The sequence below is a fragment of the Canis lupus genome, chromosome 37 (genome assembly GCF_048164855.1).
Source record: "Canis lupus baileyi chromosome 37, mCanLup2.hap1, whole genome shotgun sequence".
In the NCBI taxonomy this organism is placed as follows: Eukaryota; Metazoa; Chordata; class Mammalia; order Carnivora; family Canidae; genus Canis; species Canis lupus.
Window position 1 is genome coordinate 12,990,995 of NC_132874.1, and position 21,553 is coordinate 13,012,547.

The 21,553-nt window shown below is 42.2% G+C and overlaps 1 protein-coding gene across 1 annotated transcript; it reads left to right on the plus strand.

Moving 5' to 3' along the window:
* The first annotated feature begins 20,416 nt into the window (after positions 1–20,416).
* LOC140626287 (large ribosomal subunit protein eL31-like) lies at positions 20,417–20,815 on the plus strand. The gene has a single exon (XM_072813979.1). It carries the CDS (start codon positions 20,438–20,440, stop codon positions 20,813–20,815), a length of 378 nt encoding a protein of 125 aa, XP_072670080.1. The 5' UTR covers positions 20,417–20,437.
* The last annotated feature ends 738 nt before the right edge of the window (positions 20,816–21,553 follow it).

The following is a 21,553-nucleotide window of genomic DNA, read 5'->3' on the forward strand; positions in this document are numbered from 1 at the left end:
GCACAGCCCCAAATATGGAATATAGATTTTCTTGACATTGCCACATAAAAGCAGAATGCTCAGTTTAACTTTCAACTTAAAAAAAAAAAAAGAACTTTGAGTTTTCCCATTCAGAGATTAAAATAATGGTTGGAGCTGTCCTCCATGCATGCTTACTACATTGTTAGCAGGAGGCAAATTACCCATATTTCACAGGAGACTCTAAGGAATGAAGGAAAATGTGAAGCTGTGTTGAACAGGAAAGAAAGAGAGGAGATGGCATGGAACTAAGCTGACCCCAACAGACACAAGGATATAGCATTCCTGGAACTATTCTAGGTGTTTAGACCTTGTATCATTCACAGGGCAACAGAAACTCCAACAAAGAGGGACTTTTAAAAAAGGAAAAGCAAAGGAGTTTATTTTTCTCACACTGGAGACAGACAACCCAAAGCTCAACCATGCTCTTTCATCTTTCTTCTTTGCCATTTCCAGTTGACAGCCATTGTGACAGTCACAATGTAGTTGCTGAACCTCACACTTTGGTTTAAGAGAGAAAGAATGAGGAAGTGGTAGTGCCAATTGCATTAGTTTCTCCTGTAAAAGCTTTCCTAAACCACCTCTCTTACCCTAGTAGGTAAATTTTGGCTTGTCTATTGGCTCAAACCACTCCACATGACCATCTCCACACAGATGGAAACAAAGTAGAGATATTTATTTCATTTGCTAGTAGTTGTAGTAGCTTTACTATGTGGAGGTTGGAGCTGAGTGGTTCCTGTGCCTATCATAGATTCCTGTGCCTACATGGATCCGGGATCTGAATGATTCCAGGACTCATGGTGTCTTCCAGAAGTCACTGTGCTGCGACCATTACATGGTCTGAAACCAAACCTGAGAAAAGGAGATACATATCTCTAAGAGCCTACAATTTTTACAGTGAGCTAATGAAAGAGCAAGATAAAACTGGATCTCTGACTCAAGAGCAAATGTAGATCTTAGATTAGATTCATCTATATTCTCAATGACAGAAAGTGTAGGTCATGAAAAAAATTCATCATCCTCTCTAAGACCCACATCTTCATATGTAAAATGTAAATAATGATTCCTAGATTACAAGTTTGTCATGAGATTTCTTTGGAATCCTGCAAAGGGTGCAACATCAAAATAATGAATAGCAAGAGTGGTGCCCTACTTTAGACAGCTGGGCTTAAATTGAACATGGACACCAACCAGGTAGGTGATCCTGGGTAACTGATTCAACCTATAATGGCTTCACTTTTCTCATCTGTAAATGGAGGATTGTGACATACTTCTTCATAGCACTATGATGAGAATAAGGAAAAAATATCTTGTGAAGCATTTAAAATAGTGCTAGGCATATGGCAAGTACTCAATAAATATCAGCCCCTCTTCTATTTAATTATATGCACCTAGAAAGGATGTGATATGTACAGACAGTCAATGACCACTGGTTTTCCTGTCCCATGCCAAGAGATTTTCATGGGGACCGAATAAGGTTAAAAAAAGAAGTTAGGAATCTGCTTGGAGAGGTCCGAGGAGTCCCTGAAAAGAAAGCATCTGCTCTGACAGTGGCAGGGCATGGGGAGGGGAGACTCAGGGAGCAGACAGTGGGGCCAGCCAGGACCCCACCGGGTCTGCGGGGCCAGTGCTGTGTTTACTGCACCTGCCTCATCCCAGTCAAGCACATTAGCCCACAGAGATAGAAAGGAATAAAATAAGTTTCCATGCCTTGGCCAAACTCTAAAGCTTTCTAGCAGATGGAGGAGTCATCATCTTTCAGACAAGTCGTCAAGGAAGAAACAAAGTCTCCCCAAGAAGCTGAGCCAGCCCATCCTGGCAGCTAGAGTTGTTGTCATTCCCTCCCTGGAAGACCCCATCTGCCGTTGTCAGGCGGTGCAGGCATTTGGGGCTCCAATGCCCAGAGGGACAGGAATACAGACAGGGTGGCTTCCTCCCTGCACCGCCCCAGACACGCTTCTGATGTGCCACTGAAGAGGAAATTAGTGTCCACTTCTGCGAGACCAAGACAGGTCCCATGCGGTACAAAACTGGTGATGAGAGAAGAAAAGCTGGGTGCTCGTTCTCACAGGGAGATGGACCCTGTTCCCAAGCCTACGGAGCATCCTGTCCTGGCATTTTGTGGGCTCGTTTGGTCTGTGAAAAAGCAGCATTTGCCTTGGGAGGTGATCACTGGGCCTCAGGACCTCTGAGGACTGTTGATATTGTCAGTAGGGACTGATGGTGGGCACCAGTTTTCTTTGCCTTTGGAAGGGCACCTGCTGTGCCTTCTCACTGATAGAAAGAGAAAAGAGAAAGAAGAAAGAAAGAAGAAAGAGAGAAGAAAGAAAGAAAGAAAGAAAGAAAGAAAGAAAGAAAGAAAGAAAGAGAAAGAAAGAAAGAAAGAAAAGAAAGAAAGAAAGAAAGAAAGAAAGAAAGAAAGAAAGAAAGGAAGAAAGGAAGAAAGAAAAAACGAAACGAAAGAAAGAAATTCTCTCCAGTCCTAGAGTTTCCATATTTAATCAACCCCCAGGCTCCAAGGCATGCTCTAGCCCTGCAGAGGATGGGAAGGTAGTTTTAAATCTCTACTACAAAATGGAATGGCTCTTGCCAGAGAACTTGCTGGAAGCTGCCAAGCCATGAAAGCAGAAGAGCAGGTGCTCAAGATTCATTGAATATTAGGGGACCTAGAGTTTCGTTGTCATGCTCAACTCTTCCACAAAGCAGCTGCTCTTGGGTATGATTTTGAACTCACTACTTGCGGCTGACTGATCATCACTCACAGGCAGAAGTAACCCACAGAGAGACGAAGTAGTAATAATAATGAGGACACATCAAATGCTGGTTCTGTTGGGGGCACTTACTTTGCTCAGGCTTTTGTATGCGCTGACTACTTTTTTACTTCATAAACATCCTGGAGGGAGGTACTATTTTAACCTCCACTTCAAGACCAACAAAACTGAAGCCCAGAGAAGTGAGGTAAGCACCTCGTGTTGCAGAGCTGGCCCGTGGTGGAAACTACACAGGCATCCCAGTCCTCGGGGCTCCAAGCTCGATGCTTCTTCCCGCTGATGCGTGTCCCTGAGAACACTGTACACACGCCACCACCACCTCGGAGCAGAAGACCGTGAGTGCGAGGCTCTGCAGCACCCGCAGTTCAGCTCCCTGTATTTATCTATATCAGGAAGAGTACTTTTACTTGACCCTTCATGAAGCCAACAGAAGGGCTCCCTTAACAAGAATGATGACATCTACTTTCTGAATTTATATACATTTTAGAACCTAAGCCATTTAAAAGTAGATTCTGACATTCCTCTTCCGGTCATATCAGGGACAAGCAGCATGGCTATGTGAATAATTCAGAGTGTTGCCTGCCATCTTTGTCTCATACAATGTGGTCTTCTCTGGAATGTCTTCTTAATCAACCCCATTACCAACAAGACCAAAACTATGCTTAAGCCCTTTTACTAAGTGCTTTCGAACGCTGACTTGTTGTCCAATAGATTCCTCCAGGAATCTACTTCCTTCCAATATGCTTTGCCAGGTGTTCCCTTTAACAACTGACAGATCCCTGTTTGGATAATGTGAGTTTTGCGGGTTAGGCCTTCTTCTGGGATATGGATATTGGATATTGTGACAATGCAGAGCATGGTGGGTGCAGAGGCTTCCTTGTTAGAGCTGGGGCTGTGGGATCCGCTGTCAGGAAGATCTGTAAGCGCCATCACCATGGTCGTTCCCATATAGCACCATTAAATGTCCTTTGCCAGCCAGAGCTGACGGACATGACTGTTGAATAATTTAATGGATTATGTCATGTGAGCCTCAACAGCATCTTACCTAGAGTTTTCCTTGGTCCTCTGCCCTGGGTATCTCAAACCAGCTCAGATGAACAGAGATACATCCCAACCCTCCTGTTACTCAGGAGAGATCAACATGCAATTATTACAGACTTTGTTTCTCAAATCCGTCCCTTAAAGTAAATTTCCTGCTGCAGCCCTACCAGCTTTGCAATTCCGTTTCTATTGCTCTTGGGCTCTGAGCCACTTGATACTACACAAAGCCAAACAAGGTTTCATCTGAAGACGATGCTGCCTCCACCAGCTCAGCCTCGGGATGCAAATCTCCCACTACAGGTCCGCTGCCTCCCCAGGGCAGGGATGTTTATACACATGGCTCTAGGTGAACAGAAAATTTCTTCTTTGATGGAGTGCCGCCTGAACCATCACTCTCCTCCCCTGCCAGTCCTCAGCCTATGCAGCCGTTTCCTATCCTGTAAGTGAAAAATCCTTCCTCAGGGAAGGATAGATGCTAACCAGCTGAGCTGGTACAGTGCTACTGAGCCATGCCGCCAGAGGGAGGAAGGTACAGACACTGAAGCCCTCCCTCTCAAGGTGTATGAGTTTCCTTGTGGCTACCACAAATTCAGTGGCTTGAAACAACATACATTTCTTAGTTTATAATTCTGTAAGTCGGAAGTCTAGAATGGATTGGCAGAGCTTTCTTCTGCAGGCTCTAGGGGAAAATCTTGTTTTCTTGCCTTCTCCAGCTTCTAGAATCCACCTGCATTCCTTGGCTCATGGACCCTTCTTCCATCTTTGAAGCCAGCAGGATAGCACCTTCAATTCCCACCCTCCCTCCCTCCCTCTCTCTAAGCCAGACATTCTTACCTCCCTCTTTATAAGGATCCTCATGGTTCCACTGGGCCCACCAGGATAACCCAGGGTAATCTCTCCATGTCAAGATCCATCATTCCATCTGCAAATTCCTTTTGTCATGCAAGGAAACACGTTCACAAGTTCCAGGGATTAGGATGTCGACATTCTGAGGTGGGGGAAGTGAGGAGGGGGGGCGTTATTCTGCCTACCACACTAAGGAACAAGACAAGATGCCCAAACAGAAAAAAGTAACCCTTCATAGAAAGAGGTAGATGAATTCACGGCAGATTCTTAGGCCATCAAGATTTTCATGGCAGTCCATGAAATGGACTTGAGAGATGAACTGACATCCCCTTTGCAGAAGAAGAAACTGAGGCCCAGAGAAGCACAAGACTTACCACCTACACGTGATCTGGTTAGTGACCTGACAGGGCCCAGAATTGGGCACGTGACTCCCAGACCCAGGTTGTCCACACAACAGCTGAATCCTTCCAGCCAGTATCTTCCACTCCACATGGTATCTGCCCTCTTCTTAAAAGAAATGTGTCACCATATGTAGCCACTCAGCCTCCTGTCTGCTTCTAGGACAGCAGACTGCTCATGAAGCTGAGAACCCCTTCCTGCAAGGCCTTTCCATCACGTGCTCTAGAAACATTCACCATGCATATTCTTTGAAGATCCTTCTCTTTCATCTCTGCTCGAAATAGCACCTGTCCTAGCGTTAACCAGGGAATCTTCAGAGTGTAGACCCAAAGGAATGGGTAGATTTATCACCCGGTGAACTGACCTACATTCTGCTTAATTGTTTTTGGCCTGACCACAACCTCAGGCATCAGAGGCAAAAGGAAAGAAGGAGATGATGAGCTCTCAATGTGTATAGATTTTATGGCTCCAGTTGATCTTAAAAATTAATAATGTCAGGAGGAAACATAAAGAGAAAAGACTTTTAGCATAGTTAATTTTTACAAAAGACCCATTTCTGCTGGTGTTTGAGGAGGAAGAAATGATCAAAATGATGAGTGGTGCCTTTCTCAGAGGTAGATCATCTGGTCTGGTTCAACTGCTCTTTTATCACAATGTGTTGGGTCAAGTCTTATTTTATTACAAAAAAAGACTAAAGTGAATGTCACATCTTTTATATGAGGTTTTTTTAAGCATGGGCAAAAGATCTCAGATTCTCTCTAATGTACAAAATGCTTTATATTACCAGATGTAATTGAAGAAACAAAGGTTTTAATAAAACATGAGCTGAAATTGTTGTCGAAAGATACTTAAGACGTTTCTAGGGTCACCATCAAATGCATATCATCTTATTTTTTTAACACCAAGGTTGTAAATCCTTTTGGAGAGCTTCAAAAAGACATTCACTTCCTTCCGATTTGATCATTTAGTACATTTGGCAGCTGTTGAGTTTCATTCTCTAACGTGTTTTCAATGGAGATGTACATAGCGTGGCTTGTTTAATATAATTTGTTGTTTATGCTCCAGCATTCATGGTATTATCTGCCTAAATGTGCAAAGAGGGGCTGAGTGAATAGCTGTTTTTGTTTTTCTTTTCTTTCTTTTTTAATTTTTAAATCAGCAAGGGTTTTCTGCATCTTGCAAAATGTAATCAGTACTGATAGAGTTTGCACATTTCAGCAAAAGAATGATACTCCTTCAGATCTCTCCAAATAGTCCCCAGACCTCCAATTACTACAGTAAAAGTAAGACAGGTAAAATCTCAGCATAATAAATGCCACTGCAAAAGAAGCTTCTGCTCAGTAAAGCAATTTTCCTGTCCCATGGCAGAGACCAAAGAAATGAAACGTTTGTCTGACCACAACACGGTTTGCACAAAGACTGTCCATCTGTAAACTCCCCAGGACCCATGGACGCCTCTGATTTAAGTGTCCAGAGTCGAGTTCATCACACTCCCCTCAATTTAGTCTTCTCACTACTTTCCATCTTAGTCGTGGCCACCATGGGGCTGTGTGATCCCCACATCCAACAGCCAGAGGCCATCACCAATCCTATCAGTGTTTATCTTCTGAGTCACTTTCTCTCTGCTTTCACAGCCAGAGCCACCTTCTGACACCAGGGAGCCCTGGGCACTTTTGCCTTCATGGACCCCTTCTGCCATAAAAAAAATATATTAAAAATTATGTGCTATCACTTTGTTCATATAAAGACAGATAAAATTCAAGTTGAATTCATTATTATATGTTCATCATTATTATATTCATTTTTGAATTCTGATTTTAAGATAAGCAAATTAAGCACTTTCATGAACCACTAAAATGTGCTGTGGGCCATGGGCGCTGTGCCTCCTGTGCCAAATGGCTGAGCCGGACCCGCTCCTGGCCCTGGCCCTCACCTGTCCTCCTCTGATGGTCAGTTGCCTACTCTCTACCCGCCTACTCTTGGTAATCCATTCTCCAGCTGCAGCCAGAGGACCTAAATATTCAAATTTGCATGCAATTCTTCAAGGCCTTGCATTGCTTTTTTCATTTTTTTTAGGTTTGCTGAGATATAATTGACCTATAGTGTAAGTTTGAGGTATTCATACTAGAGACTTGATACATGTTGTGGAGTGATGACCACAATAAGATTAGTTTACATACTCAGCACCTCACATAGTCACAGTTATGTGTGTGTGTGTGTGTGTGTGGTGAGAGCTTTTAAGACAGACCCTCCTAGCAGCTTTCGAGCATACGATACAGCATTGCTAACTACAGTCACCACGCTGTACGCACTTCACATCCTTATTCAGCTTAGAACTCTTACATTTATGCCATTTGACCACCCCTTTGACCCACTTTACTCCCCCACAAACTGCCACACACATCCACCCCTGCCCCTGACAACCACAGTCTGTCCTCCATGTCCCTGACTCTGGTGTGTTTAGAGTCCACATATAAGTGAAGTCATACAACATTTATCTTCCTCTGTCTGACTAATTTCACTCAGCATGGTGTCCTCAAGATCCATGCATATTGCAAATGGCAAGATTTTTAAGCTTTTAGGCTAAATAATATTCATCTCTCTCTCTCTCTCTCTCTCTCTCTCAACTATTTGAGCACAATTGACACACAGTGTTACATTAGTTTCAGGTGTCCAAATTAGTGATTCAACAACTCTCTACATTGTGCTCTGCTCACCACAAGTGCAGCTCCCTCTGTTACCAGACAACACTATCACAATTCCAATGAGTATATTCCCTCTGTCGTGCCTTTTACTCCCATGACTTCTTCATTCTATAACCAAAAGCCAATCTCCCCCACTCCCCTTCACTGCCCTCCCTTCTGGCAACCATCAGTTCTCTATATTTGTAGGTCTGATTCTGTTTTTTGTTTATTAATTTGTTTGATTTTTTTCCCATTTTTTTCTAACTCATTTGTATTTTTGGTTGTGATTCCCTTTCCAATTCTGAGTAGCCATCGAATGGATTTGTTTGCTCTTTTGCAGGTTTGTTTGTTTTCTCCTTCCTACCTGAATGCCATACATCATCATGCTTTGATTGCGGTGACTCAGGGTTCCAACAAAGACAGATGCCTTCAGCACCTGTTCTTCTAAAAGCAAGTTTAAATCATTTCCCTCCTCATAGGTCTAAAATCTATGCTGCTCTAGGAAACAGAGGAGAACGCATCCCACATCGCATGATGCTTTTGCAGGATAAGTCTTAGCATAGTGTGACCATAGACCCAGACTGAATGCTATGCACATTTGGTCCACAGATTTGGGCTGGTCCATGAACTATCTGTCACTATCTGCAATAAGTATAGAAAGCGGGAACAGGAAACTTAGAAACTTTTGTTTGAAATTTGACGTTACCATAGCATCCAAGTCTGTGATCTTGTATTTTATAAAAGCAGCAGTCCATGGTATGGTGGAAATAAAAAGTGCTGACCCTTCACCACAAATAGTGTGAGAAGCCCCAACTGAGTTCCCAGCCAATCAAATGTAGAGATGGTTCAATCCATCTATAGAACAGGCTGTGAGCTTGAGGACTGTCGACATCACATAACTTTCTGGAAAAACTGTAAACCTGGGGTAACAATTCCTGATGGGTAGGAGTCATAAGCCCTTGCGTATGTTTCTGTAGAAAAAAAATTCTGTTTATGGAATAATGGACATTACCCCAAAGTTATGTAGGATAACGCGGTTTTGAAATCAATTTGTCTTCTGTCTTTGCAGCACACAAATGGAGCTGCTCTGCAAGGAAAACCTCATTCACTGGTTAAAAAAAAAAAAAAGGCAGCTGTACCAGAGGAGGGAGTAATAGGGGGAGCCTGTACCAAGTCAGAATATACCTCATTGACACTAAAGCTGATTGATGAGCAAGGAGCCTTCTGAGTCCAGAGGAGAACAAAAGGAAAACGAGATAGACAAATGGTACCAGGACACATGAGAAACCGTAGGTGTGACACAGATTTGTATTCTCTTGCAAGGGGGAGATTAGGGTCTTTAAAGACCGACAATTGTTGACAGTTCAGTTGACATAAATTTTACTAATGTTCATGGAAATGTACTAGAACAATTTACCAAAGCCACTTGCAGCTGTTGAGTTAGAGTGAGACAGGAAGCCATTGTAGGAAGAAGAACCCACGAGGTTTTGTACTCTTGAATGTGAACAAATGCATATTTTAAAACTGCTGTATACACAGAGTGTCCCCCAGTGTGCCAATTTTTATTTTTCTTTCAAGTTATTCTTTCAAAGCATAAAAAACTACAGCAGATTTTGTGATTCCAGAAAGCCTTCTCAAACTCTCTGCTTTCTCCGTTTTAAGACTGTGCTCCTTGGGCTCACAGGCTTTTATTTCTAACAATGTCATATATTTTTTTTAGGAAATTATGTTCTTTCATCCTTCCTCATGATGCTAGAATTAGACATTCTCATCTGGGGTGAGTCATAAGAGTCACAAAATATTCTGGAATGCCAAGGCTTTGCTTTCAGCTCTGGAGTGACAATGCCAAGGACATGTAGAGTTTCTACAGATAATGGGTCGAATATAAAGAGCATGAAAAGTCAGCCTTGAAGGGCGTGAGATGCAGCTCGTGACATCTCTACGCTGCTGCAGCCAGTGTTTGCAAAGCAAGCCAGAGAGTTGGTGGTGGGAGGGAAATACCTTCATAGATGAAATATCTCCTGTTGTAAAGGAGGTAACTGGATGGCTTTCCATCCAGAAACTTCTTCAAGTAGCTGAGCAACACAGATTGTTCCTGAAGGCTGCTTGTGGCAATGGGGATAGTTGCAAATAATGGTTGGGGCACTCAGAAGCATTCAGAAAAGACAAGGTAGGGCTTTTTAACAAGCATGAAAGCTGGAAGAGAAGGAACCCAGCATTGATAGAACTCTTGAAGGATAAAGATAAATTGTATTTTATATAAAAGGTGACTTGTGAAATCCTGGGCTGGCATCTTGCATGAAATGACTCTGGATGAACGAGAGAAAGGACAAGGAGAGGAAAGCCCCTGGTGACTAAAGTCTCTCTCTACCTAGGGATCCAGCAGCAGAATGGCTCTGATGCCATAGAATACAGTGTTTTCACCAGGGTTTGTCCACTCCAGGTTGTCCAAGCTCAGTGTTTTACTTAGTATTTTCAGCTGACCCTCTTGCTGTGTATTAGCACCATTGCCCAAGATGACCATGGAAAATAGAGGCCATGGAGGTTCATGGAATAACAATTCTTAGAACGGTCTTGTGTAGACAATGCTGAAGCTTCTGTGCTGGCTGAGGGGAGTGTGACTTGTGCTTCCCCAGGCCACACTCCACTCCCCCCACTGCAAGCCTGTAGTTTCACAGTGACAATGATTTTTGAATCCAGAGCCCCATATAGACCAGCCCCTGGGATCCATTGACCCTAAGCCCCCTCGTTGGACCCTAACCAGCTCATCTACTCATGGCAAAAACAAAAATCAATAACAATAAAAAGATCTCTGAAGTTTTCTACCAACTTTTGTCATTACTTCTGAGACACTTCTGCTCCTCCCTTAGGGAGCTCCTCCCTGCTCCAGACCCTTCCTTGCTGAAGCCTCTTTGATCTTGCTCTCCATGTCCCTTTTCCCAGATGGATCCTTTGAATCTCTTCATTATTCTTTGGGTCAAGGTATGTGGTTACTCCTTCAGAAGTTCCAGAGTCACTTTTCATGAAAAGTCATTCCTAGCGGCTTCTCCATATAATCCATAACCATTTATTGAACACCTACAGTATATCAGAGCTTTTGGCAGAGGCCAAGCTCTGGTTTCTACCCATGCCTTATTTTTTTAAATTTATGAATATGCCAAAGCTTTAATGCCACAGCCTAAGCTAAAGCTCAAGACCCCATGGCTCCAATGGAAACATAAAAACCATAGAAGAGAGGCTAATGGTTGTCTAAGTCTGCAAGGGCTGCCATAACAAAATACCACAGACTAAGTGGTTTAAACAACAAAAACGTAAGTTCTCACAGGTCTAGAGGCTACAAGTCCAGGACCAAGGTGTCAGCAGGGTTGGTTTCTCCTGGGACCTCTCTCCTTGACCTGTAGATGGCCACCTTCTCTCTGTATCCTCACATGACCTTTTCTCTATGCACAAGCATGCCCAGTGTCACTTCGCTTCTTATAAGGACATCAGTCCTATTGGATCATGGTACCACCCTTATGACCTCAATTAACCTTAATTATCTTCTCAAAGACCTTATCTCCCAACACAGCCACGTTGGATGCTAAGGCTTCAGCATATGGACTTGTGGTGGGCAGGGGAAGGGAGCACACAATTCAGTCTGTAACATAAGTAAGTTTTTTTCTGCAAATAGTAGGTACTCAGCTCTTACATTGTGTTGTCCAGAGGAAGAGTGTCTCCGGTGTCTATTCTGGAGCTCAACTGGGACCCAATTTCAACAGTAAACACAGAAATTATGTCCAGTTATGTGCATCAATTCAAAGACAACTACTCTCAAGCTCAAAAATTGGTTTAAGATTATGTGGGTCTATTCTGCCCAAGTTAATTACTATGTAAGAAGTACCAACAGCATGCATTAAACCAGGCTATATTATTGCAGGGCACACAAGGCTTTTACATGCTTATTATCATTGGCAATGACATTGACATCACTTCCCTCTTTTGTTTATCCAGAGCACAGTGAATGAACAGGCACTTAGCGTTGCCTAGGCCTTAAGTCAAAAGTCTTCAAGGCCACCAAAATGCATCAGAAACTAAAATACCAGGACACATGTGAGGCTCAGTGGTTAAACATCCATCTGCCTTTGGCTCAGGTCATGATCCCAGGATTCTGGGATCAAGTGCCACATCAGGCTCCCTGCAGGGAGCCTGGTTCTCCCTCTGCTTATGTCTCTGCCTCTCTTTCTCTGTGTCTCTCATGAATAAATAAATAAAATCTTTAAAAAAAAAGAAACTAGAATGCCTCCACCTTGTTTTATGAATCCCAGGGCAAGGTAAGCCACTTCTGCCTATGCTGAGAATTGTAAAAATCCAGATGTTCCAGAAAATATAAGTAAACAATAAATAAATGTTGTCACCCTTGAAATCAGCTCTTACCTGCCAACTGCATAATTACAGCCAAGATTCACACTTCAGGGAACCCCAGAAAAGGAGTTTCTGCTTCTTGTTACTCCTCAGTGTTTGGTTTGGTTTGATTTGGCTTCCACTTTTCTTGACTTATCACGGCTTCCAGCAGCTCTCCATCCTCTTCTCTCAAAGATTTTCCATCTTCCTTTTCACAAACTTAATGTCTCTCTGCTTTCCACCCCCAATCCTCTCCAGTCTTTGCTTTGAGTTCCTGCCTCCTGCAAGAAAATCCCTTTCGTCTCCTTCATGTCTCCCTCTACCCTCCCCACTGAGGCCCTCAGAGGCAGGTTCCTTCCAGAAAACCTGAGTTGATGTCTTAAACATACCTTTAGGAAGTGCCTTCTTTGCACATGAAGGTGCTTCTGGCAAGAACCAAGCATTGTCCATCATCTAGACCTGGAAGTTTCCATGAAAGCCTGCCCCTGAAATTGGAGAGGAGTACTGGGCATTCTCTTTGCAGAATTCTTTCATCTCAGAGAATTCCATTCTACAAGCACACAATGTTAGGTTGAAGCAGATCAAGCCTCAGCAGATGCCTTTAATAACTGTGTCTTCCCTCACAAGGGCTGTATGTTTGCAACGGATCAGACTTTTGAAAATAGAGATGTGCTTTGGTCTCCCTGATGCTCAGTTTCACAGTTTTAAACCATGAGCTCCCTTGTTGTTGAAGTTGGGTATCTATGGACCTGGTACCAGGACACTTTCTATCCATAGAGACAGAATGACTGGGGTTCCACTACGGGAATATATTACCTCTGCCTTCCCTGTGAGCCAGCAGCCTGACTCATCCTCAAACCCCAGCACTTGTGCAGAACGGAAGATGTGAACATGTGGAATGAGACTCAGGACTAGATAAACAAGTGTTAAATGACTAGAGAAGCTGAAGTTTCTCCAATAATGATTGTTAAGCTACTCTGATAAGGAAGTCTCAGACCAATTCTGGCCATTAAATAAATGCAGTAAAAAAAATAATAATAAATAATAAAAAAATAATAATAAAAAAATAAATGCAGTAACCCTAGAGTCAGAAGCCTCAAGAATGGATTTATTTAGTCCTCATAGAAGAAGCTTAGCCAATTGAAGGGGATCCTTGGTGACCTTGTCATCAGCAGAGTGGGGAGATATTTTTAAGTAAGTAACAATGATTTGTACAATTTGTATAGCAAGCAAACACAGTCAACTAGCAGAGGCATTGTACTTAGGTGTGAGGCAGATAAACTGCTGCCTCTAAGTAGAAGTTTCCAGAAATTACTCAAGACCAAAATTGACCTGGTGAATAAATATGACAATTGTCTCAATACCACAGCAGCTTTCAGGCAAAGGCCCAGAAGGATGTCCTGATGACTGAGCTGTTTGGGGGAGTTGCAGGGCATACACACATTTGTCTTCCTGTGGCTTGAGTATGATATAAACACAAATCTTTTTGCTAGAGAGAAAGGGGTTTGGGAGGTGGTCCTCTAAATGCTGGTTGACCCGAAAGGAGAAGTTCCTAAATGTGATGCCCAAAGTAACAGGAGGAAAAATAACTCTAAGAAGATAGAAGTGAAAAGAATGTCAAGAAGCTTGTGAGTGAAAAACACATCATATGAGGGTAGAAATGCACCCAGCCCTTAGCACGGTGTCTGGCACAAAATACTTACTCCGTGCGTGTGACTGAAAAAGCAAAAATCTAAATGAGTATGTGGAAAAGGTTTAATCCATTATATGTATCAGGAGTAGGTTCCTTCCACAGAAGGTGTATCTGGAGCTTCAGAAGGAAGCAGCATAAACATATCATAATGCACAGGCAAATAAACCTGGAAGGAAGAGACTCATCGTGGTAGCTGGAATCTCCCCAACTGGGGGTGGGGGCAGCTGTGGGTACACATAGCACAGCCAATGGGAAGTAAAAGAAACATGACGGGCATCTTTTCAGCATTCCCCAGACATCCTGAGAGCTACCCAGCGTATCTGATTCAGATGTAAACAGATAACATCCACAGGAGAGGCAAGCTTGAGTTTGGGGTAGAGGCAGTGTTTTCAGCATTCCTTCCACTGAAATCCATGACTGGGAGTAAAGGAGCCTTTAAGAAGTAAACAGTTGAAGTTACTGTCTAGAGTATACTCAAGAGTTCTCCATTTGAGGGTGAACATAGTTTTCACTCAGGACGGTACAATATTTACTTTGTAGGCCGACAGTGCAGTCCTGCTTGCTGCCCATCAAACACCAGTTTTGTGACCCTGCAGTCACAGTGACAACCAACAAATGCCACAACACAATTCCAGCTGCCTACCTGGGGAGTAATATCCAGTTGATTAGTAATGGATTCTCCTCAGGAACTCAGGTTCCTAACTCAGCTTAGTCTTCTGGATCATAGTCTGTTGGACTAAAATGATAGGCTTTTGGAAAAGGTAGGGTTTATCCTGTTAAATATCGGACTCATCTAGTTAGCAAGAAGTGATAATGTGTTCAAGATAACTTTGAATGATACTCAAGTGCAGAAAAGAGAAAAACTCAGACAAGCACTATGTCATTGCCCAGCCAAGTTTGCTCCCTTCAAATGTTCACTCCATCACAGAACACCTACCGAGTGCTCAGAGTTCATAGACTGAGGTCCTATCCGTTTCACTTGCTTATGCCCTACTTCCATTCCAGGCTTGGCTGCCTCATTTCCATCCTTTGATGGAAGATGCTTTTCATCTTCCTCTCTGGCTGGTTCTCCTACTTCCATTCACTGAATAGCCAACAGCCAGCTCTCAGCCATGGCTTGGTTTTCTGGCTACTGCTTTCGTACTCTTCCTTCATCATGGCAACCCAGGCAGATCATCAGGGAATGACCACTGTGACCAATATAACCCTAGAAACCCCCAAATTTGGACAGAGTCCTTCAAGGCAGTCCTCTCCCAATCTTGGTTTAGTTTTGGTGGCACAGCTAAAACAGGACACAGAATGAACAAAGAGTAGTAAAATGGGCTCCCAAGTATTCTCAGGAAAGAATAGAGAAGAAGAACATTTAAAACAATGCTTATAGCTTCACAGTTCATATGCCAGAAACCAGAGTAAGAGTCATACGATAAAATTCTAAGAATACGAAATAAATGTGATCTCATGGGTTCAACTGAATCGGTGGCTCATGGAACTAAAAAGTCTAGGGGTAGATCTGGTTTTATTTTTATTTTTTTTAAAGATTGTTTTTTCATTTTTTTTAAGATTTATTTTTATTTATTTATGATAGACAGAGAGAGAGAGATTGAGGCAGAGACACAGGCAGAGGGAGAAGCAGGCTCCATGCTGGGAGCCTGACGCGGGACTCAATCCCGGGACTCCAGGATCGCACCCTGGGCCAAAGGCAGGCACTAAACCACTGAGCCACCCAGGGATCCCCTAGATCTGTTTTTAAACAAGGTGAATCTAGGTCCCTGGGTGGCTCAGTCAGTTGAGAGTCTGACTCTCGGTTTTGGTTCAGGTCATGATCTTAGGGTCGTGAGATTGAGCCCCACATGGGACTCTGTAGTGGGCATGGAGCCTGCTTAAGATTCTCTTTCTCACTCTTAACTACAGGAAACAAACAGGGTTTCTGGATGGACAGTGGGTGGGGGGATAGGGTGACTGGGTGATGGGCATTGAGGAGGCACAGATGTAATGAGCACTGGATGTTACATGCAACTGATGAATCACTGAACTCTACCTCTGAAACTAATAATACACTATATGTTAATTGAATTCAAGTAAAATGATTTTTAAAAAAAAAAATCTTCCCTCTCCTTCTGTCCCCTCCCTCTCCCTTTCTAAAATAAACAAACAAGGTGGATCAAGGAGTTCAGTCAGTAAAATAGGTGTAAACTGTCTTGGTCTGGCTTTCTTCTGTGTTGTCTTCATTCTTTAAAAAATTTCTACCCTGGAAGGTGATTGAGATAGCCACAGAAAGAACTGTTTGCCTTCTATGACCTTCAAACACAGTGTAAATAATTCCTGTTATTCAACGATTTCAGAAAAAGTCCTGGTCCCTCATTCTTCCTGTTTAATATGTTACATATGCCTGAACTATTCACAAAGCTCAAGAGTTTGAAGCACTGTTGTTGGCTCCTAGATAGCCAGAGGTGGGAAGGATGGCTCCCCAAAGGAGAGCCAGAATGCTGCTATCAAAACAAGAGACTAGGAAGTCCGAGTTACCAAAAACAACAGGTGTCTGGGACATTGGTCAGGAACTCTTGACTTGGGTTTGGTAGTACAATTTTATTTTTTACTTGTGTTTTTGTATGTATATGTGCCCATAAGCTTTCTAGAACGTAAATTCCACAATCTACAAAGGCAGCAATTTTTTAGTACACTACTGCATTGCCATGTTCTAGAACAGTGCCTAGCACATAGTGGCTTCCCCCTAAATAGCTAATGAATATATGAATATGGAAATCCATGTATATGAAGGGAGAGATCAGAGGAGAGTGTGCAGGTAGAGACTCTATGCTATGCTGCAGACTGCCCTGCTGGATAGAGGACACCACTAATGCTTTCCTAAAATCTGCCCATTACTAGTGATGGATTTAAACTCTCCAGATAGGTGCTAAAGACAGTACACTAGCTGCACGGTTTCTTTGATTTATTTTGCTAATAATTTCATTTTCAGAAGGTAGAGAAAGTTGTGTCCCTGAGAAATGCCTCTGACCAAATAGTAAGAACCATTTAAGATCGAGCGTGAAAGAGATAAAAACTTTGAAAGACAGTGGTCATATCATCAAAGTTTTAAGGGTATTGGTAGACATTCACTTCAGGTATCACTTCTAAAAATGCAGATATGATGATTCAAAATTTCACAGTGACACATAAACAAGATTTATCTGGAAAACTATGAATAAAAAGAGCAGTGAATGGAGAATACATATGCCAGATATAAAAACCTATTCCAAGACAGTAACAAAGAAAAAGTATGAGACTACCTCAAAACAGACAGACACATCAATGGAACAAAATAGAAAATGTAGAAATAAATAAAAATGCATCCATAGGTGACATTTCCAGTGAGTGAGGAGAAAGTGGATTACTTAATCAATCGTGTTGAAGTCACACAGAAGCCATCTTGAAGAAGTAAAGTTGGATCAATACCTCACACCTTATACTAGATAAATTCCAGATGTAGAAAATCGAAACCCCAAAGTGGTAGGAAAAAGTTTAAGGGAATTATTTAGTGACTTTAGAATAAGAAAGACTTTTCCAACTGTGACATAAGATTCAGGGCCCATAAAAAAAAAAAGATAATACATTCCACTATGGAAAAAAATAAAATAAAACTTCTCCATGCAATAAATGTTATGAGCAAAGTCAGAAAGACAAACAGCAAATCAGGAAAACTTTTACTTCTTCCACCATAGACAAAATCTCAGTTTCCCTGATAGATAAGTTCAAATTAATTTTTTAAAAGACTATCAGGTCATTCAAAAGTGGGCAAAGGATATAAGCAGTTCACAGAAAAGTAAATACAAAAAGGCTCTTCAGGACTCCTGGGTGGCTCAGTGGTTGAGCATCTGCCTTCAGCTCAGGGCATGAGCTCAAGGTCTGGGAAGTAGCCAGAAATCTGCTTCTCACCTCTCCCTCTCCTGCTCCCCCTGCTTGTGCACTCTAAATAAATAAATAAATAAATAAATAAATAAATAAATAAATAAAATAAAATCTTTAAAACTGCCCTGAGATACTATTTTTTGGTCAGTCAGATTGGCAAAGATCCAAAAGTCCAATAATGTCCAGAGTTGGTAAGGCCTGAAGTATATAGGGAACTCATTTATCACTGGAGGGGAATAAATTGGAAGGCTACAAAGGTCAGTATGGCAATATCTATTAGAATTACTAATGTGTCTCTCCTTTGACCCAGCAATTCCATTCCAAGACCTTTATCCTACAGTTATACCCACGTATATGCAAAGTGATGTATATACAAGATTATTTGTCACAACGTTGTAGGAGCAAAAGATTGGAGACTTCCTAAATGTCTATTAAAAAGGGACCCAGACAAGGCAATATTATTCAACTGTAAAAAAGAATGAAAGATCTCCAAACTGTACTGATGGTTGAAAAAAATTAAAGTGTGAAACGATGTGTAAAGAAGAGGAGGGGAAATACATATTTACATTCTATTCAAGTGCATAAAAATCTCTGGATGGACCTTCAAAAAAAATCAGGTCACTAAGGCCAATTTATATTCAAGGAGAGAGGAATCAGATTCTATCTTTTGATGGGAGGAAAGACCTATCTAAAAACCACACTTAGTTTTTATACTGTTAGAATTCTGAACCACATCATTCAAATATTCAACCAAATATAATTCAAATATTAAATTAATCATTTTTTAAAATAGCCTCCACCCCCAGCTTAGAGCCCAATGTGGGGCTTGAACTCACAACCCAAAATCAAGACCTAAGCTGAGATCAAGAGTCGGATGCTTAACTGAGCTACCCAGAGGCCCTAAAATCAGTCATTTCCTGAAAGTGAATACTTATGGGTTCACTGGTTGCAGTGGTTTGTTTTCATTAAAAGAAAATTCCGGGATCCCTGGGTGGCGCAGCGGTTTGGCGCCTGCCTTCGGCCCGGGGCGCGATCCTGGGGGCCCGGGATCGAGTTCCACGTCCGGCTCCCGGGGCGTGGAGCCTGCTTCTCCCTCTGCCTGTGTCTCTGCCTCTCTCTCTCTCTCTCTCTCTCTCTGTGATAACTATCATAAAATAAATAAAAATTTAAAAAAAATAGAAAAAAAAATAAAAGAAAATTCCAATTTTCTTCAGAATTTTTTGCAATTTAGGCTTGATTTCAGCCTAAATTGGTTACTTGTGGGGATCCTAGCTAAACCAAGCAGACAGAGAAAGATGTTCTACATATGGTAGTTAATGATGAGGTAGTTGTTATGCTCTTCTTTATACTCCTTTGTAATTTTTAATATTTCCTCAATGAGCAAAAATTACTTCTATAACTAGGAAAAATGTTATTTAAAATTCATGATTTTTTAAAAATTCACATGTTACTTAAAATTCATATATTGCATATTGGCCTTGTCTTCCAATGAAGGTCAATTACTAGAAAAATATTACTTTTGCTGATGTAGTGCTAAGTGGAAGGATGCTAGTTGGAAAATCTAAATAAGAATCATCGTTGTCTCTATTTAAGAAAGGAAGGAAGGAGGGAAGGAAGGAAGGAAGGAAGGAAGGAAGGAAGGAAGGAAGGAAAGAAGGAAGGAAGGAAGGAAGGAGGGAAGGAAGGAAGGAAAGGAGGAAGCTATGATGGACGGATAGAAATAGAAGAGCCAGCAAAGGCTGAAGTGAGCATGGCTGCAGAGGTTGCAGAGTAAAGTCACTGGGAGCAGAAAAGAGCCAAGAAGAGATCACCAAAAAAAGGATGCTGGGGACCTAATGTAGTAGATATTAGATACGCTTAGCATGCCATATATTTTTAAATGGAATGTTATGATGTTTGGCTTATATGTGCATTTCTTCTCAATTTCTTTATGAAAGCATCAGTAATTTTGCATGTCTGTATATCTATATATCAGAGCCCCAAAAGAAATTTAGCAGAAGAGGAGCCTAGAAGAGACCTTCAGCTAGGGAAGGTCACGCCCAACAGAGTCACTGGAAGTGTAAGCAAGCCAGCCGGCCTGAGTATGAAGTGACACATAGGGAGGGGCAGGAGATATGCTAACAATAGGCGGGAGACATCGTGGGGACCACTGTGCCCTGTAGGACATGTGGACTTGACCTCATAGCTTATGTGGAACCGCCAAAGAGCTTCAAGTGGGCATTTCTTACATTTGTCACTAAGACTGACTGTGTGGCTGCAGCTGGAGGACAGCTCACAGTGGTCAAGATTGGAGACAGGGAGACAGATCAGACTTTTATTTTACAACAAACCTCATCCAGGTGGTGGATGAAGAAGGCAGAGTAGAGTCATGGTGCAAGGGTGAAAGAAACACACCGGTGTGGGAACTTTTCAGAGGATAGAATCAGCAAGCTGTAACGATGGGTTCAATTGAGGTCAGATGAGGGAAGGGTGTTAGGGATGCTTCTTAGAATGGATACTGTTGACAAATGAGAAAAAAAGACAAAGCATATTTAAAGAAGACCAATTGTGTATGCCTTGCTTCTATTTCACTTTCTGTTTCTTTATTGTGCAACAGTATGAGTTTGGTTCTGAGGTTACATTTGCACTTTTTATGAGGCACACAGGTAGAAATGTTTAAGAAGTGGTTGGGTCTTCCTTTCCAACTAGGGCCCGGCAGAATGGCTCCCGCAAAGAAGGGTGGAGAGAAGAAGAAGGGCCGTTCTGCCATCAACCAGGTAGTGACCAGAGAATACACCATCAACATTCACAAACGTATCCATGGAGTGGGTTTCAAGAAGCGTGCCCCTCGGGCACTCAAAGAGATCCAGAAATTTGCCATGAAGGAGATGGGAATTTCAGATGTGCGCATTGACACCAGGCTCAACAAAGCTGTCTGGGCCAATGGAATAAGGAATGTTCCAAAGCATATCCACATGCAGTTGTCCAGAAAACGTAAGGAGGATGAAGATTCACCAAGTAAGCTCTACATGCTGGTTACCTACGTACCGGTCACCACTTTCAAAAATCTACGTACTGTTAATGTGGATGAGAACTAATCGCTGATTGTCAAATAAAGGTATAAAACTGAAGAAAAAAAAAAAGTGGTTGGGTACCTGGCCTACAGTTTGGAAAAGAAGCATAGAAATCATTAGGATATAGGCAAATAAGTGCTAGAGAAGAGATGGGTTTGCCCCTGGAATATCAGCTCAGTAAGAAGGATGCAGACTCAGGCATGATGCCCTTGGAAAGTGATGTTTGGAGATGCAGATGTGACTCTAGGGTGTATGGCTGGCGTGACTGATTGCCTGATGACCCCACTATTTAAGTCAGGCACCTTCAGTTGCAAAAACAGAGACTCCCTCAATATATCTCAAGAAAAGTGGGGTTTATTGGAAAAGTCAGTTGACCAGAACCTTAGAAGATGAGGCAGGTCCAGGGGTCTCTGTCTCTCTCCAACCTCATTTCTCTCTGTGCATCTTCTTCATTGTCTCAGTACCAACCAAATTTATGAGTTCTTTTTTAAGACTAACTACCCCAAGATTTAGAAGGTGTATAAATGTCTTGAAACCATAAGCCAGATGACATATATGTATTCATTTGTACATTTCTCTGGGAGGAAAGAGTCCACACCTTTATGACCTTCTCAGAGTGATCCCAGACACACAAGAAGCCTTCAGACCTCTTCCTCATCTGTCTCTCTCCCTAGGCAGAGGTAAGCTTTGGCCTACCTCAGCCCCAACTCAACGTGATGATATCCTTTCACTTTCCAGACCTATTACAAATTTTATAATTCT

Bases quoted from the DNA above. Each gene is read 5' to 3' on its own strand.
- LOC140626287 (XM_072813979.1), top strand. From the start codon at position 20,438: ATGGCTCCCGCAAAGAAGGGTGGAGAGAAGAAGAAGGGCCGTTCTGCC.